The 18,708-nt window shown below is 30.9% G+C and overlaps 4 protein-coding genes across 7 annotated transcripts in view; 3 read left to right on the top strand and 1 right to left on the bottom strand.

Annotated features, from left to right (window-relative positions):
* LOC126781374 (inactive peptidyl-prolyl cis-trans isomerase shutdown-like) overlaps positions 1-11,059 on the top strand; it is a 92,407-nt gene extending 81,348 nt beyond the window's left edge. The window contains exons 2-5 of the mRNA XM_050506332.1: positions 9,274-9,390; positions 9,578-9,881; positions 9,956-10,155; positions 10,223-11,059. Coding sequence (XP_050362289.1) covers positions 9,335-9,390; positions 9,578-9,881; positions 9,956-10,155; positions 10,223-10,955 — 1,293 coding nt within the window. The 5' untranslated portion in view covers positions 9,274-9,334 and the 3' untranslated portion in view covers positions 10,956-11,059. The remainder of the gene's footprint in view (positions 1-9,273; positions 9,391-9,577; positions 9,882-9,955; positions 10,156-10,222) is intronic.
* Positions 99-8,141, top strand: LOC126781343 (myosin-VIIa-like). 2 transcript variants are annotated; one of them, XM_050506287.1, is made up of 11 exons: positions 99-336; positions 418-675; positions 1,242-1,426; positions 1,546-2,753; positions 2,862-3,106; positions 3,177-4,004; positions 4,126-4,464; positions 4,547-4,761; positions 4,841-7,164; positions 7,253-7,746; positions 7,902-8,141. In XM_050506287.1, the coding sequence occupies exons 1-11, from the start codon at positions 313-315 to the stop codon at positions 8,097-8,099; spliced, it is 6,318 nt and encodes a 2,105-aa protein (XP_050362244.1). In that variant the 5' UTR covers positions 99-312; the 3' UTR covers positions 8,100-8,141. The 2 variants fall into 2 exon arrangements, with proteins under 2 accessions (XP_050362244.1, XP_050362243.1); XM_050506286.1 differs by having other exon boundaries at positions 100-336; positions 7,250-7,746.
* Positions 11,060-11,140: 81 nt separating the features above from the next.
* Positions 11,141-13,145, bottom strand: LOC126781386 (protein l(2)37Cc). 3 transcript variants are annotated; one of them, XM_050506344.1, is made up of 5 exons: positions 13,014-13,145; positions 12,612-12,701; positions 12,306-12,467; positions 12,022-12,203; positions 11,141-11,733 (listed from the first exon to the last, which is right to left on the bottom strand). In XM_050506344.1, the coding sequence occupies exons 2-5, from the start codon at positions 12,697-12,699 to the stop codon at positions 11,341-11,343; spliced, it is 825 nt and encodes a 274-aa protein (XP_050362301.1). In that variant the 5' UTR covers positions 12,700-12,701; positions 13,014-13,145; the 3' UTR covers positions 11,141-11,340. The 3 variants fall into 3 exon arrangements, with proteins under 3 accessions (XP_050362301.1, XP_050362302.1, XP_050362303.1); XM_050506345.1 differs by having other exon boundaries at positions 13,061-13,145; XM_050506346.1 differs by having other exon boundaries at positions 13,065-13,136.
* A 2,279-nt stretch (positions 13,146-15,424) lies between these two features.
* Positions 15,425-16,984, top strand: LOC126781396 (uncharacterized). Its single transcript, XM_050506357.1, has 4 exons — positions 15,425-15,573; positions 15,759-15,923; positions 16,122-16,251; positions 16,441-16,984. The coding sequence occupies exons 1-4, from the start codon at positions 15,487-15,489 to the stop codon at positions 16,575-16,577; spliced, it is 519 nt and encodes a 172-aa protein (XP_050362314.1). The 5' UTR covers positions 15,425-15,486; the 3' UTR covers positions 16,578-16,984.
* Positions 16,985-18,708: the final 1,724 nt, after the last annotated feature.

Below are 18,708 nucleotides of genomic sequence, written 5' to 3'. Positions count from 1 at the left end.
ACCTAAATTATCGTAAACCTAGATATCACAATGCAATTTATCATATATTAATTAATTTGTCTACCTTGTATAAATAGGTATAAATATAGATTTGTTTATGGAATTTGAAGTAGTATACAATCATCATGCTTAATAAGCTGGTCATATAACCCTATCATTGGGTATTTCTGATAAGATTGATTTATCTATACAATGATGATAAATAATCTAGAACATTGATAAATAATGTGGCAGTTTTCATTTATTACTGTAAGCGTCATGTAAGTCCCGGAATATTTAGCAAATAAGTGGAATCTCAAAAAGGGGTTAAAAATGGCAGAACGCGTACAAATATCTGTAAGTAATTGCTGCAAAAATTAATTATATAATTTTCGTACAATTTAGCATTGTCTCAATACATATCTATATATTTTATAGGATTTTGTTTGGTTACAACCGGAGCAGAAGTCTGAATTTGAAATACCGATTGCCGTTAAAGTACTAAATATTTCTGGTGGTAAAATACAAGTAAAAGATGACAATGGGCAAGTGTTTTCAACGGCTGTTACAAATGTCATTAAGCCATTACACGCGACGTCTATTAAGAGCGTGGAAGATATGATCACTCTTGGAGAACTTCAAGAGTACACAATACTTAGAAACCTGCATATACGTTACAATGAACAGCTTATATACGTAAGGATTATTATTTTTAATTATTAACCTTTATTTATTTTATAAAAGCTTTGTTAATATAGTTAGCCATAGATGTAAAAATTTAAATCGATAACAATGCACTATAAAATTGATAAAAATAATATTTCAATGTTAATTATTAAAAATAAAGCAGTATGTATCTATATAGTATTAGCTGTATTGTATAAATTCATACGATTATCGACGCATTTTTTTTTTGTACAGAGTATCTTTTGCAATTTACGAATGATATAAGTTTTATGTCTACTTTAAAAAAAATCCAATTTTTGATGTTTACGTTTTAATGTTATGATATGTTAAAGCTTATGTTATGTTATGTTAAAGCTTATGTTATGTTCATTTTTAATTGTTACTGAACGCTATAATTCGTATACGAATTACTTACGTTATTTCGTTGTAATTTAGAATACAAGAACATTTTTTAAGATCTTATACTTATGAATATTTAAGTTGGTTACTTAAAGAACACCAGCGTTTGCCTAGGTAGCACTAGCGCTTAAAATATTTATAACTTATCTTTTTTATAAGATATTGTTTCATTTCAGACATATACAGGTACCATGTTAATAGCAATAAATCCATATGAGATATTACCAATTTATACGATGGATCAAATTCATTTTTATCAAGACAGAAATATTGGAGATATACCGCCTCATATATTTGCAATTGGAAATGATTCATACCGAGAATTATTAGATACGTCAACAAATCAATGTGTGGTAATCAGGTATGCATAATTTCTTTTCGATATAAATATATTACTTAAATGATTATTTTTATTTTCTACTAATAAGAACAGTGACTGTTTCATAGAAATATTGATGTTATTAACGTAATATATTTCAGCGGAGAGAGCGGAGCAGGAAAAACAGAAAGTACCAAATTGTTGTTACAATATCTTGCTGCTGCAAGTGGAAAGCATTCATGGATTGAACAACAAATCCAGGAAACTAATCCGATTCTAGAAGCTTTCGGAAATGCCAAAACGGTCAAAAATGATAATTCTTCTCGTTTCGGAAAATATATTAACATTTATTTTAATCGTAAAGGAGTTATAGAAGGTGGAAATATTGATCAATATCTTCTAGAGAAATCGAGAATTGTAAGGCAAAGTAAAGGAGAAAGAAACTACCACATATTTTATTCGCTAGTAACTGGACTATCTGCTGATGAAAAAAAGAAGCTAGATCTGGGAAAACCTGCAGACTTTGAATATTTAAATTCAGGAAAAATGCTTACGTGCGATGGTCGTAATGATGCTTTGGAGTTCTCTGATGTAAGGTCGGCTTTTAAAGTGCTTAATTTTTCTGACAACGATGTTTGGGGTATATTTAGCCTCCTGGCTGCAATTTTACACCTGGGGAATCTTAAGTTTAAATCTTTTAATGTCAGCAACATTGAATCTTCGGAAGTGGCAGATGTAATCAATGCTAATAGAATATCTGCCCTTATCGGAGTTAGCAAAGCACGGTTATGTGCAGCTTTAACTCAAAAAACATTAATAGCTCAAGGTGATAAAATAGTCTCGCCCGTTTCGGTTGGAGCTGCGACAGAAGGGCGCGATGCTCTTGTTAAAGCCATATACGGACATATTTTTGAATATATCGTAGAAATTATTAATAAAACATTACATAAAGATCAACATCTTACAAGTGGTTCAGTTGGAATTCTTGATATTTTTGGTTTTGAAAATTTTGAATCAAACAGTTTTGAGCAATTATGCATCAATTATGCCAATGAAAATTTGCAACAGTTTTTCGTAAGACATATTTTCAAGCTTGAACAAGAGCAATATGCAAAAGAAGGTATAACATGGTCAAATATTAACTATGTAGATAATCAAGAAAATCTGGATTTAATTGGACAGAAACCTATGAATTTACTATCACTTATTGATGAAGAATCAAGATTTCCAAAAGGCACAGATCTTACGCTTCTTTCTAAACTTAATAATAATCACAGCAACAAAAACTCTTATATTACTCCAAAGTCAACACATGAACACAGATTTGGTGTAAGACACTTTGCTGGAGATGTCCAATATGAAGTAATAGGTATTTTATATATTATATCTAAATACATTTATAATTAGATTATTTATTACAAAAACATATTATAGACAAGTTTGCTTTAGATTTATAGACAAATTTCTATTATTTCAGGCTTTTTGGACAAAAATAGAGATATGTTAACACCAGATATTAAAGAGATGATACTCGATTCTAACAACTCCTTTTTAAAAAATCTGTTTTCTTCGGAAACTATAACAGTTCAAAGCGGTAGCCGAAAAGTTGTTTCTTTAAGTAACAAATTCAAAACTTCACTCGAAGCTCTAATGAAAACTTTGTGTGCTTGTCACCCGTTTTTCATACGGTGTATAAAACCCAACGAACTTAAAAAGCCACGGGTAAGTCTTAATCATATAAATTCAAGTTTATTTTTTCGAATTAGCCGTTCCAATAACATACCTTTTTTAGCTTTTTGATCGAGCGTTGTGCGTTCGACAACTAAGATATGCAGGTTTGATGGAAACTGCAAAAATAAGGCAGGCAGGATATCCTATACGATATTCGTACTCTGAGTTTGTGCATCGCTACCGTCTTGTCATTCCTGGGATTCCGCTAGCTCAGAAAACTGATTGCAAAAACGCCACTCAAAAGATCTGCAGCGAAGTTTTTAAAGACGATGATTTCCGCTTAGGTCATACAAAAGTTTTTCTGAAAGACCATCATGACACTTTGCTTGAAGAATTGCGCCACAAAGTACTAATAACGGCAGTGATCAGAGTTCAGGCAAATGTTCGACGATTCATCTATAGAAAAAGATATTTGCGGCTTCGAGCTGCAGCTATCACAATTCAGAAACATTTCCGAGCTCGTGGCTTTAGAAGCAAGTTCCTTAAAATGAGAAGAGGCTATCTTAGGTTACAAGCAGTTATAAAGTCGAGAGAACTTAGAAAAACTTTCTTAAACTTAAGGACGTTCTTCAGATATCTTCAAGCGTGTTGTAGAGGTTATCTCGTACGAAAATTATTTAAGGAAAAGGGTCACATAATAAAAGCTAAATTAGCACAATTGAAGAAAGAGAAAGAAAATAACTCAAGTGATATTAAAAGAGCCGAGGATGAGTATGAAAAGAAATATAATGACCTTATTTCTTCTATATGGATATCAAAAGAAGTTGCCGTTGAAAGCAATGTCCAAAACACTACAGTCATAGATGACAGATATGTTGATGATGTTTTCGGATTTTTAAAAGATACTGCAACGCCAGCCGGCACAGTTCGGGGTACTGGATTCGGAATGGTAAACAATTGTATATTATTAATATCAATACTAAGCATCACACAATACTTAACTTTTGAATAAGATATAAATTTTTTTTTATAAAACCACTATGGACTTTCATAAATGTATTTAATTTCAGTCAACGACGACTAAACCAATGATTTCAAGCGTTATTCCACTACCACAAGAACCGGAAGAAGAACCTTTTGATGAATATGATTTTAAAAAGTTTGCAGCCACATATTTCCTTGGAAATATAAGCCATCAGTATTCTCGTAAGCCGTTGAAACATTCTCTTTTAGATTTACCATCTCCAATTGACAAAATGGCATCTCAAGCGATATGGATTACAATTTTGAGGTTTATGGGTGACCTATCGGAACCAAAGTATACAGATGATAAAATCGATAATATTCCAGTTATGACTAAATTGTACGATACTGTTGGTCGGGCTTTTAAAAAGAGCAAAGAATTTGAGGTGAGTCTGACTGAAATAAATGTTTTAGTCAGTGTCTTTTATATCATTGTCTTTTTATAATAATTATTTTAACTTTATTTAGGAAATGATATCTCAAGAGCACGGTCAGGGTAAAAGTAAAGTGCTCCAAAAAACTTTAAAAAAGCAGACGAAATTAAATGAAGAACTTTTCAAAAATCTTGTCAATGATGATATGACAAACGAAATGTACAGTACATGGTTGAATTCACGTCGTAGTACGAATTTGGAAAAACTTCACTTTATTATTGGGCATGGTATTATTAGGAAAGAACTTAGGTAGAAAATTTAAAATATTTTTACTCATGAAATTTGGTAATTAACATTCCACTTTATTAAATACTTTTTTTTTTCGCAGAGATGAAATTTTTGCCCAATTATGCAAGCAACTTACAAATAACCCTTCAAAAGCTTCATACGCACGAGGTTGGATTTTACTATCTCTTTGTGTTGGTTGTTTTCCACCTTCTGAACGATTTATAACGTATCTACGTTCGTTTATTCGAGTCGGGCCGCCTGGTTATGCCCCTTATTGTGAAGGTAGACTTGTCAGAACATTTAAAAATGGTCCACGTACGCAGCCTCCTAGTTGGTTAGAATTACAAGCGACGAAAACAAAGAAACCTATTCTTCTTACTGTGACATTAATGAATGAAACAATAAAAACAGTCCAGTCCGATTCAGCTACAACATCTGAAGAAGTATGTCAACAAATAGCCGATAATATTGAGCTTTCCGACACATTTGGATTTTCACTTTATATTACATTATATGACAAAGTTCTTTCACTAGGAAGTGAAACTGAACATATTATGGACGCTATATCACAATGCGAACAGTTTGCCCGAGAACAAGGTACTCCTGAAAAGAATGCTCCTTGGCGCTTGTTTTACAGAAAAGAGGTATTTACACCCTGGCACGATCCAGCGGATGATTCAATAGCTACCAATTTAATTTATCATCAGGTAGTGAAAGGAGTAAAGTATGGAGAATACCGTTGCAATTCGGAAAAAGATTTGGCAATAATAGCAGCACAACAGCACTACATTGAATATGGCCCGCGTATAGACCCTAACGTGTTGAGAAAACTAATAGTTAACTACATACCAAATCAATTTATGCAATCAAATGATGCCGCTTTAACAAAATGGGAACATCTAATAACAAAAGCTTTTGAATCATCTCAGAGCATACAATCTTCGGTTGATCCTCTACGATGTAAAGAAGATATTGTAATATTTGCTAAAATAAAATGGCCGATGCTCTTTTCAAGATTTTTTGAAGCTATTAAGCTGAAAGGTGACACGATCAATAAAGACCTTGTAATTATAGCTGTTAATTGGACTGGTATTTATATCGTAGATCAGTCAGAGCATATACTTCTTGAAATATCGTATCCGGAAGTTACTTACGTAGCTTATGATGATGACAATGAATTTGATAAAGTTGGAAGAATGACAATTAGAACAATACAACAAGAAGAGTTTGTCTTCCAGAGTGTTGATGCTAGTGAAATGAGTGCACTTATTATATATTTGATAGATGGATTAAAAAGACGTTCAATTTATGTTATTACTCAAAGTGATTCTCAAGGATACAGTGATGCTGCGTCATTCCTGCAATATAAGAAAGGTGATCTAATTACACTTTTGCAAGAATCGACAGGAGAAACTTTAATGAATGCTACATGGGGTCATGGTGAATGCAATGGTCATGAGGGTCTGTTCCCAACAGAACAAGTATATATTTTACCAACGTTATCGAAGCCCCCGTCTATGATTCTAGAAGTATTTAAGAAAGGAAATATAAATACTAACAAGAATATTAATTCTAAGTACAACACAACACAAAGGAAAAAAATGCATACTCTTGAAAAGTTTGCCCAGGAACATTTTAGGGAAAATTATGATACTAATGTCACTATATCAAGACAATCAACATTAACTCCAGCTAAAAGAAATGTTGCTGGCAATTTATGGTCTCATTCCCGTGATCCTATAAGAAAACCGTTACTTAAAAAATTACAAGATGATGAGAAGTTGTCTAAAGCAGCGGTTGCATCTTTCATTGCTATACTGAAATATATGGGTGATATGCCAACTCCAAAAGTAAGATCCGTTACTGAATATACTGATGAAATTTTCAGACCTACAACCGAACCCGCAATGAGAGATGAGATTTATTGTCAAATAATGAAGCAATTGACAAATAACAGAATACAGCTTAGCGAAGAGAGGGGATGGGAATTATTATGGCTTGCCACGGGTATTTTTGCATGTGGACAAGTTTTAATAAAAGAAACTGTAGAATTTTTGAAAACGAGACCACATCCTATTGCAAAAGATTGTTTAAAACGTATATTTAAAATACAAAGAGGTGGACCAAGAATATATGCCCCGTATGTAGTAGAGGTTGAAGCCATACAACACAGAAGTATGCAAATATATCACAAAGTATACTTTCCGGATGATACCGATGAAGCTTTTGAAGTTGATTCGTCCACAAAAGCCAGAGAGCTTTGTGAGCAAATAACTGGGCGTCTGAATCTAAAGAACAGTGACGGTTTTAGCCTTTTTGTCAAAATTATAGATAAAGTTTTCTCTGTTCCAGAAAATTATTACTTTTTTGACTTTATTCATGAACTTGTAGAATGGATGAAACAAACGCGCCCAGGCCGCGGAGGTAGGTATTAAAAATCAAGTAGTGTTTGTGTTTTCCGAGTCCAGTTTTTTTTTAATACAAATAAACATTATTTTTATTATTTCAGCAGGAAACCAACTACAGATGAATTACCAAATATTCTTTATGAAGAAGCTCTGGATAAATACAATTCCTGGTAGAGATAAGAACGCGGATCAAATATTTTACTTCCCACAGGAACTTCCAAAATACTTACGTGGATATCATAAAACTTCAAAACAAGATTTAATTGAATTAGCTGCACTCATTTATAGAGCTAGATTTGGCAATGATCAATCCCTATTACCCCAAATAACACAAATGCTAGAAGAGTTTATACCACCCGATATGACGAGTATCCAATCAAATTCTCAGTGGAAGTCTGCGATTAGTGCAGCGTATCTTAAACATGGTCCTATGACTGAAGATGAAGCGAAAGAGCAATTTCTAAAGAAAATCTATCAACTCCCAACATTTGGAACGGCATTCTTTGAAGTTAAGCAAACTTCAGATCCTTCTTATCCCGAAATGGTTGTGATAGGAATAAATAAAAATGGAGTTAGTGTTATACATCCCCAAAGTCGCGTAAGTATTTTTTTATCTGTTATATGATATAAAATTTCGGAAAAAGATATATATTTTTAAATAGACTAAGTAATTCGTTGATAGAAAATAAAGTCCAATTAAAGGTAGTAAAAGTATATAATAATATCTAGAGTATTTTTTTTAATTTTTTTCAGGATTTGTTAGTAACCTATCCATTTTCTCAACTATCTAACTGGTCATCTGGTAACACATTCTTCCACATGACAATGGGCAACTTTGTTCGTGGAACGAAGATTCTTTGTGAAACATCGTTAGGTTACAAAATGGACGACCTTATATCATCTTATATTGCTGTATTGCGTCAGGCGATAAAACAAAAGCAACGGACGTAATGTTGCAATTAAAATATAACCTATTAAATATTTTATAAATTACTCTTTGTATTTGTTCCAAACCCAACCTACTTAAATGTTTTAATGTAAATATCATAAATTAAAAAGCAGGAATTTTTGCGATTATTCAGACGTAGTATCAGCTGAATAGTCAGATAATTATTAAAAAAAGGAAATCGTGCGGTGCCTATGCAATTCTGATGTCAAAATCTCATACCTTTGCAAATACACATTTTGCTATGCCTATGTCAATAACGTATTTCTGCTATATATTTGTATGTTTTTTTCATTTCTTTGATTTTCATGTTAAACAAAGCGTGATTTTTATTATTTTTGCTTGAAAATTACAATTTACACACGGTAACTCTGCTTAATTTTTCCGAAGGTTCCCTTAGTATTATATAGTTATTTAATATTTTGATGTAAATAAAAAAAAGTTGTAAAAGATAGCTCAGAAAAAAAGAGTTAATAATATTAAATTCAGACGATACTTTGCCTATTTATTCCTATTACTTCTATTATTTATATGATGTAAGTTAACATATATATATTTACAAGTTTTTTCCAGTATCATCGCAGAGAAATAATGAATCTTTTCAAATTTTACCTATTACGTAAAGAGGATTTCTTTATTTTTATTTTTCTTTTACATTTTGATACCTTAATTGTAGTGACTCACTGTTATTTTTCGATTCCTCAGAACTGTCGGAAAAAGTGTCTTCAGCAAATATAATAACATAGTAAAAAAAGATTATTTATATATGCTAAAAATAAATAGGGACCTAAAATTCATCCTTGTGACTAAAGAGTCTAAGGGCCATTGAATCAAGAGCTTTACTTTTAACAACGTAATATTGTAGATCAAGTAAAAACGTTTTTTGTTCTAGACCTTCAAGGTAAGCGAATTAGCGAAAAAACAGACTGACGCGAAAAATAACTTTGTTTTTTTTTTTTTTTTGTATTAAAACATAAGAATTATTATTTCAATTAAAAGTAGTAAAATTTTTATCATATTTTTTGAATACGTTGACTAGAGATGCAGTTGTATGGTGTAGCATCTTTGCCTCACTCGAGAGGGAAGAATTAAAAAAAAAATGTCATAATAGTAAAACCAATGACTAACGTCAAGATTTATTTAAAAATTTTGTATTGCTATTTTCTAATTTAAACCAAGTTTAAACTTCAAACTAACTTAACATATTTTTACAATAAAGTTTTTTTTTAAATAATATTGTATGAAAATGAATACCAAAGAACCTTCTTTAGCCTTAGAAAATGGCTTGGATTTAGGGTTTGTGTTTTATTTTAAAATATATTCTCATTCCAAACAGAAATATAATTGCACTTTACCTAGTATTAGTCTGTTGCAAGATATTCAAATATTGCTTTAATTTTTAATAACAAACATCATTAACAATCAAAATCAAAATATTTTAATCTAAGCTTTCAAATTGTAATGTGAAATAACTACATTACAGCAAACTTTTTACAACGGGTTCTGTATTTCATATAAATGAAGATTATGATGACACAGAATATAATGCTGTATTTGATAACAAAGAAGACAAAATAATTCATTATATTGGAGAGCCAGTGTCTTCATTTGAAGTTTTTGAGAAACAATTAAAACCAGTAGACGAAAATGGGCTTGTCAAGAAGAAGGTTTTGGAAGAAGGTGGAGGATTACCTTTAAATAAAGGATGTACAGTTTCTCTCATTTTCTCAGGTTATTGGGAAAATGAGACTGAGCCTTTTGATTACACAAAATCACATAAACCTCTGGTGAGGTGATTTATGGTATAAATATTGAATTAACAATAAATTTTTTTTTATAATTTTATGTTTCATTATTTCAGGTAGTAAATCTGAATGAAAATGGCTTGCTACCGGGTATACAAATTGCCATAGAATCAATGTTAGTTGGTGAGATGGCTGTGTTTCACTTGTCTTATATAGTTATGTATGGACAAATGGGTGTCCCACCTAGAATTAAACCTAAAGCTGATTGTATTTTTTATATAAAACTTATAAAAAGTATCAACACACCTAAAGAAGGGTAAGTTTACTTTAAAATAGTAAATATAGTTTATATTTCTGGTTATTATATGACATTTTTTTTATAGGAAACTAGATTTATCTGAGTCTAATATATTCAATAGAGTTCATCATGAAGTTAAAGTGCTATATAGTTTAGGTATTACACTACATAAAACAAAAAACTTTACTGAAGCCATACACATATTTAGGAAAGCGATAAATATGTTACACAGATGTAGATTGGCTAATGAAAAAGAAGAGACCATACAAGAAAAGCTATTGATCAAATTGTATATCAACTTATTGGTTTGCTATAATGAAACAAAACAACCTCTGAAGTCTTGTACAATATGTAAGGAACTTAATAGGTTAAATAGCTTATGGAATAATGTAAAAGCCCTTTTTCATAATGCTAAGGCTTTGAGAATGATTGGTCAGTTTGATGCAGCACAAAAAAGGTTAAACCGAGCTCTGTGGCTTTCTCCTGAGAATGAGAAATTAATTGCAGAATTAACAATTCTCACTAAGACAAGAGCTTCATGTACTCAAGCGAAACTTATTGAAAATAAAATTCTTGATTCAAATATAATAAATAATGCGTTTAAAACAGAAGTAGACAATCTAATAAAGAATTTTAAGGAAAATGTTAATATATGTAAATTGACCCTGCCTGGTAATTTAAATGCAGCTGAAATGGATTATATTAAAGAAACCTGTAAGAAAGAAAATTTGTTTTGTAATCAAATTCAGAAAGATTATTTATTGGATAAAGAGGAAGAAAAGATTCCTACAGAATCAAATATTGATTTATTCATTTGAAGGTAATCAAAAAAAAAATTGTTAAATAAACATTTTTTATACTAGAAGAAAAATAAATTTGGCTGTGTGATAATTGATGAATCAAGCGTATAAAACTTTTATGTTTTGTGATTTCTTATAATAAAGTTACTTAATGCAAATGTCTGTTTTTTCTTCAACTTTACTTTCCCGAATAAAAAAATATCCTTATTAAATAAAATCACCTTTATTCAACAAATTATAGTTTATTTAATGCATAATTACATTTATAAAGCTAACTCATGACTACACTCCCGTTGGAACAATATGAACTCTTCAAAATGCAACATTCTGTCTTCTTATTTTAATAATGCAAATGCACTCATGAACCTTAAAAATCTACCAGCAATTATAACTCGTTCATTCATTAGTTTTGTGTCGGAAGGTTTAGCAATACGTTTTGACCTTGAGGAAGATAAGTGACATTTCTTGATTTGGAGAGTTGGTAAGCAATGTCTTCTGCTGCTTCAATACGTCGAAGTTCAACTAGACCTTCACCAGCTGTACCAAAGGATTTGGCAAGCAGGACGGCTGCTTGAGCATCACCCTCCGCTGTAATAATGGCAGCCTTCTTTTGTTGCTCTGCTTTTTCTACTAGGAATCTGGCTTTTTCTGCTTCTTGCTGTGCCACTTGCTTTAATTCAACAGCTTGTGTGAATTCCTTGCCGAAGGTCAAGTGTGTAATTGAAATATCATCTAGAATTAAACCAAATTGTCCTGCTCTCTCTGTTAAGCTTTCACTAACTTTTTGTGACACTATCTGCAATATAAAATAAAAAAAAATGTCCATTATAATAAATCAGTCTTTTACTTTTAATAATTAAATTGATCTTAATTAAAAATGGAAACCTACTAAAAATAGAAATCTTGGCTTCTTGAATCTTGAAAGTCTATGTAGTTTTTTGATAACAAAGCAATGAAAAACCCTGCTGTTTCATTCAACAGTTCTCAGGGTATTAGGAACCAGTGGTAGTTAATTACTTTGGATAAGTAAAGGATAATGGTCAAATTTTAATCAAGGATTATAATTTGAAAAAAAAATACACACCTCTCTTTGTGTGATTAATTCTCCAGCATCAAACTGTGCAACAACTGCTTTTAAGACTTCAGCGGTAATGGACGGCAATACTCTTTCATCGTAGTCCACTCCAAGGATAGTGTAAATTCTAGGTAACTGATCAGGCACTGGTCTGAACAAGATACGGAGTGTGATATTGACATTCTGAAGATCTGAAAACATTAATTATATTTTTATCAAAATATCAGATTTAAGAAAGTATTGAGTATAGCACTTAGTTTTAGAAAATCAAACATATATTACAGATTATTTACCTTTACTTCCGGTCACTGTAGGTACATTTCTAGGTCTTGATCTGATATCAAAAAGGATAGGTTTCTGTACCCAGGGAATGAAAAAATGGGTGCCTTCACCCACAACCAAGTTTTTGACACCAGCAAATCTATCGAAGATTACTGCTCGATGACCACCATCCACTGCAATCATTATTTTATTATTTCCATATTTGCCACTTGAATATTTTAGACAAGTAAATAGTTAATTCTGCAAGCATTTAACATGCTTAGCTAGGATATAATATAATTTGATTAGCGATGTAATAGTAAAAGCTCGTTCTTTACCATTATATAAAGCTGAATTCACAACTCCTCCAACTAGAGCCATTCCCAGTCCCACTTGGCCAATACGGTTAAAAAGTTGTGCAGCCATTTCTGAAATTAAATGATATAGATGTAAAGCTAAATAAAAGATAATTGGTGAAGACTGAATGTATTTGATGTAAAAAGAAAACTTTGTCTATTGTTACACCATATAAAATGTTATTACAAGGTTTATATTGTCGTTTCGTATTAAATATTTTTACTGTATTCATTAAGGTACCCCGTTTAATTTTCATAATTATGTAATTAGTATATTCGTTTACTTTAAACATTTTCGGAATAAGTTAATATAACCTCAAAGTAACTGAATTTGAATTACAGTAATATTACTTTAAGTTTATACATATTAATTGAATCTATTACCTGAAATGTATTGTAAAATGCAAAATATTTGTATTTTCTGTATTTACCTACTTATATTTCAAACTTAAGTCACAAAAACCCGATCGACTCACGTAAGACTTGCGATTATAAGGTACCATAGATTATAGATAACTCAAAACCACAAATACCTATATGAAACAAACGCTTTAAAAAAATATAGACTTCTTTACGCGATGATGTTGCTATTGTTAAAAATGTTGTACTCTCTGTTTTTAGGAAACAAAAATGATTGAGTTAAAACCAATTTCTAATTGAATTTTACTCTTAGTACAGTTCTGCTCAATTATAAGCATGTTATACTTAATCTTTTTAATTTAGAGATTGATTATATGAGAGAAATGAAATTTTATCCTATCAATGTAGCAATGTAGCCTTATGATGTTTTTTTATCGTCGCGCGTCGTATGAATTATAAACAATAGAAACAGTGCGTGTTTGGATTTAAAATTTTAAATTAATTTATTCACTGGATAGTATACATGAAACACGTGCCCCCCTCAACTTTTCTATATGAAAATTGATTAAAAATAAAATTATTATGGTAAAAACTAAAACAAATATAGATATACTGGCACATAAATAAAGCCAAGTGAAGCAGATGGTAATTGAGGAAAAAATAAACAAATTGTTTGAATAATAATCGGCTTGAGTCTGCTGAGGGTCGCACGGGTGGCTCAATTATGCAATAACTTTCAATAAGCAAATCATTAGGTTCATAAAGTATAAGATGGTTAAATGTTATTAGAGGTTATTAGAGTTAAGAGTGACTGCTGATGCGCCTACGCAGGTTTTATGATTCTTTAATAAGTTGTGATATATTATGCTTTCTCACGATGACATATTTCCAGGGTTCCACAAAAATGTTAGTGTTCCATGATATAAGTAGGTACAACTTTATGCAAAATCATGTAATTTTATGTAATAGTAAAACACAGAAAGAATTTATTTATATTAATTAATATAAAGTTATTTAATATATAATTATTGTAAATACAATCAGAATCGAGTCAAGCGTGCTAATGTCCAGTAAAAGCGGATAGATCGTTTTAATAATTAAATAGTAACATCCTACCACATGACCCATGTGTTTTTTTGCTCGAATGGGGCTTCTTCACGAAAAAGCTCTAAATCAATTTTCTTTTTAGAGGCTTCGAGCGTTGCATCTTAAGAATAAGTTGAATTTATATCGAATTATTGTCACATAACTAAATTACCGTAATTGATTAACAATTGATGCAGCTGTTTTAAAACGTTACAATCAAATTTGAAAGAATATGTGGATAGCCATTATTTAAGGTGGTAATAATTTTGAACAAACAAATGTTATTAAAAATTCTGAATCAATCTTTAATAGTTCAAAAGGCAGGACTAACTAAACATTTAAAATTACAGAAACTTCATAGTGTAGTAACAGATTTTCAATGAACGGGAATGGACCAAATTCAGTCTAAAATTACTCATACATTTATTAATGATCAGATGAACTACATTCAGGCAAATTTTTGTTATAAAAGATTCTATTAATACATTTCATTGGCCTTTACTCTAGTTGAAAATTAAAGTTAAAATTGAAGTGTCTCGATTTATCATAAATTTATAAATACCTTAAACGATTATATCAATAATCAATAATCGAGAGGTACACATATTTGGTAAATGGTACAGCAGTGGACGATCAAGTTCGCGAATAAGTTATACATACAAGTTTAAAAATTCCTGTAATAATGAAGGTACTGTCTCGCAATAATGTAAACATTATTGTGATCATTGATGCAATGCTTAATCTAAAAAAGGTATTTGTATGAATATACAGATAATGAAAGAAATATAGTTGGAAAGTAAAAAATATTGGAATTTATGTAAGTGTCAATGAACAGTAAAGGTTATGATGATATTATACAAACTATCAAATGTTTTTATTGGAAAAATATTTTGCTTATACTTGTCTCTAGTATCGATTTAATCATTTTATTTGTTTTTATTATCGGGTTACGGGTTATCTAGCTATAATTATACGTTTATTTTTCATGAATACAAAATTTGCTTTTTCATTAAACATAATTTCATCAAATAATATTTTAGGATTCGAAAAAAGGATAGATAGGACTTTAAACTTTCAAATTATGTTTTGGTTTAAGTATTTCGCTATTGATACATACGTATGTAAGATTCGCTGAGAGGTTTGTGTGTACGGACAGACAACATAGTTTTTTTTATATTTTCCCAATAAAATTATAAATATTTACATAATATTTATACATATGTATTTTAGTACCTAAAGAAAAAAAATGTAGTTCGTTCTTATATTTTTACTATTGTTATATAAATATAAGCCTTCACCTACGAGATATTATTCTGCCGCTATTCAAACAGTAAATATTGTTGTATCGTGATTCGCGCACGTCCAATAAATAGTTATTTTATAATTTTAAATTTGGCTTGAAGTGGTAAAGATGCAAATGAAAGTGCCTGATGTCAATCGCTGTTGTTTTTGTCTACCTTTACGACCGGGAATCATTTTATTTGCTTATCTAAATATAGTAAGTATGTTGATATAAATATAGCAAATCTAAAAATAATACTATTTTTTGATATTTTTTTGTAAATATTTGCTGTTTATATTATTAATTATATGAAGGTTGAAATAAATCAACATTAGTCAATTAAAATTTACAGTTTATTTGCTGATTTTATTGTAATAACACATTTTTTAAATATTCTACAGATATTTTCAGTCGTATCGGTAACATGCTTGGTAATAACCACAGAATTGCAAAGAACTTCAATAACGTATGACGCCTCGGTTGAGATCATGATATCTACCGTCCTCTTTAGCATTCTCGGTATGGGTGTTATACTCAATTTCTTGCTTCTTATTGCTGGTTACCAGGTAAGAACGTAATACACATACTTACTGTGAAGGTTTCATATTCTATGTATCTATATTAATAATTAATATAATTACGCAATTATCTATAATTTTACATCTAATTAGGCTTTCATATGTAATTTATAGTTTTTATGTCACAGTACTAAATTAAGAAATTTAAATATAATCGTAAAAATATGATTGTATCCCTTTTTTTAGAAAGATATTTCGATGTTGCGTCTTTATAACTACTACGCGCTGGTCACAACGCTAGCCGCTTTAGTGCCAACCTGCTTCCTATTTTCCAGAAAAATGTTCACGGAAGTGTTCATCGCTTTGTTTGTGATAGGTAAAAAAGATTTTACTTTTTTAATATTTTTACAGAGAAACAGGTTGTTTGAACACCGTTTCAAATTTGCCTTTGAATGATAAAAAAACTAAATTTTTAACAAATATAATTATAACTTATTTTGCATAGAGAATAATGGCCAATTTTTTACGTTACGTTTTATGTATTTCTCCTGATTTTTTTTAATAGCAATACAGTGCTACGTCATCGTGCTTGTAAGAAGTGAAGTGGTAAAACTAGAAGAAAGTAAATTGAAGACGACTGAAGTTACGAATTCACATTTTCAAAACCGTATTGATATTTCGGATCGTGTTACTTTAGTGTAAAAAACTTAGTTTTAAGTAACTTGAATTGTATTAATCTAAGAATTAAATTAAGAACGTAAATGGATTCCCAAAAACTTATTTGTGTTTATAATTCATCTCTTGATCGACATTAAAGGAAAACATAAAGAGCACACCTGTATGTGTTGCTAAAATTCTGTCACATGTGTGGATAGGTACATATCCATAAAACTGCATTGGAACTACATGGTGAATTGAACTTCAAGCCTTTTAGTGGTGGCTTTTGACCAGTAGTGGAATATGTACAAGTTGTTGCTTTACTAATTCTAACAATCAGATTTTTTATTTTTTATTTTAGTGGAATGTCCCACCTGATCATATAGATGTTATAATATATATTGTTTGAGTAGTCATGTCGATTTTAGTTTCGTATATTAAATTAAATTTATCAAAACACGTTAATTAATTATTATGTTATATTTATATATAATAAATCTCAACAAATATGGGTTACTTACTGTATCATATATTTAGAGCTACAGCTCTAAACATATGATACAAGAGAAGAAAATGATAAGTTTAAAAATTTTAAGTTTAAGATTCGGGTTTGGTTTTATTGTAATTGGGAATACTATAAAAATATTATAAAAAATAATAATAAATACTATAAAAAATAAATGACTTCTACATTGTTTGTTGCCTAGCTATTAATTTCTACTTTGAACTCATTCTCGACGTACATATCTGATAATTGCAAAGAAATTCCCTAATAATGTCCGTAATGAATGTTTTAACATAAAATCTTTGCATTTCGCTTACACGATCACGTTGCGGTTTGGTAATAACGTGGAATTATTAAAAAAAATATAATATTTCCCAATATTTCAAGCACAGAAGCACAGGTGGCCGCCCGCGGGACACCGAGTCGTGACTTACCTCGTCTGCTCCATTGTCAGGGATAATACTCATTGAAATAATAAGGAATATGGTTTAAATGACGGCATATAATGTATACTAAATTGCCAATTAAGTACAATCTGTACTGCCACGCAATGTTTAAGTGAAAGACAGACGAACGGTCGGTCCTTACTAAAATATTCGTGTTATTGTTATGGGACGATATTTTTAAGTTTATTAGGAAGTGAAATTCATATTTCGTCTTACCATGATCATTTGCTACAAATGATATGATTAAAGAAAATAAAAATAAAAGCTTGAATCTACTGTTTATGAATATATTTTTTTATAGTATAGGAAGGCGAACGAGCATATGGGCCACCTGATGGTAAGTGGTCACCAACGCCCCTAGACATTGGCATTGTAAGAAATGTTAACCATCGCTTACATCACCAATGCGCCAACAACCTTGGGAACTAAGATGTTATGTCCCTTGTGCCTGTAATTACACTGGCTCACCCACACAACAATACCAAGTACTGATGTTTTGCGGTAGAATATCTGATGAGTGGGTGGTGCCTACCCAGACGAGCCTACACAAAGCTCTACCACCAGTAAAAATGTCTGTCTCGTTGGTGTTGTGTCTGTCTTACAAGACTACAAATCCTGAATTCCTGACTTTAAATCCATGGTTGGGCTTTTGGTCTCGTGCCAGAACTTACCAGTCGTGTCGGTTTGCCGTCCCATCGGTTTGTGAGAGTGAGGGAATAAAAAGTGCACCTGTATTTGCGTAATATAACACAATTTTGTTAGAAACAAATAGAACGAAATATACTTTTTTAAATAAATAGTCGTATGTTATATTTTAATAAATATAACATACGCAAACTGAGTTGTTAAAATACTTTTAATACAAGTGGCATGTTTTTTTAGTATTTAATCGTAGCTTATGTGACTGTCGTGGTTCTCGAAGTCGAAGTGTTACAATCCTGGGTCGGGTCAATAAAAATTATTATGATTTTCGGTCATTCACAAGAGCAGTCCGGAGTTGGCATTTTTATTTCCAAACCGTATCGTACAGTACCTTTGGTCCTTCACAAATCTCTCCGGACTTGTCGGACTGCCATCATCGGAATATGAAAGAGAGAATAGCAATAGCAATATCCTGCACTGCTGGTCCTTGATAGGCCGTTATGGCCGAAATTCGTGCAAGTTGACATTGTCATTATTTTTTATATATTTCATTATACTTATAAGTGCTTCTTTTTATGTTTGT

This window comes from Nymphalis io, chromosome 3 (assembly GCF_905147045.1).
Source record: "Nymphalis io chromosome 3, ilAglIoxx1.1, whole genome shotgun sequence".
NCBI lineage: Eukaryota > Metazoa > Arthropoda > Insecta > Lepidoptera > Nymphalidae > Nymphalis > Nymphalis io.
This window is presented reverse-complemented; position numbering and strand designations above follow the sequence as displayed.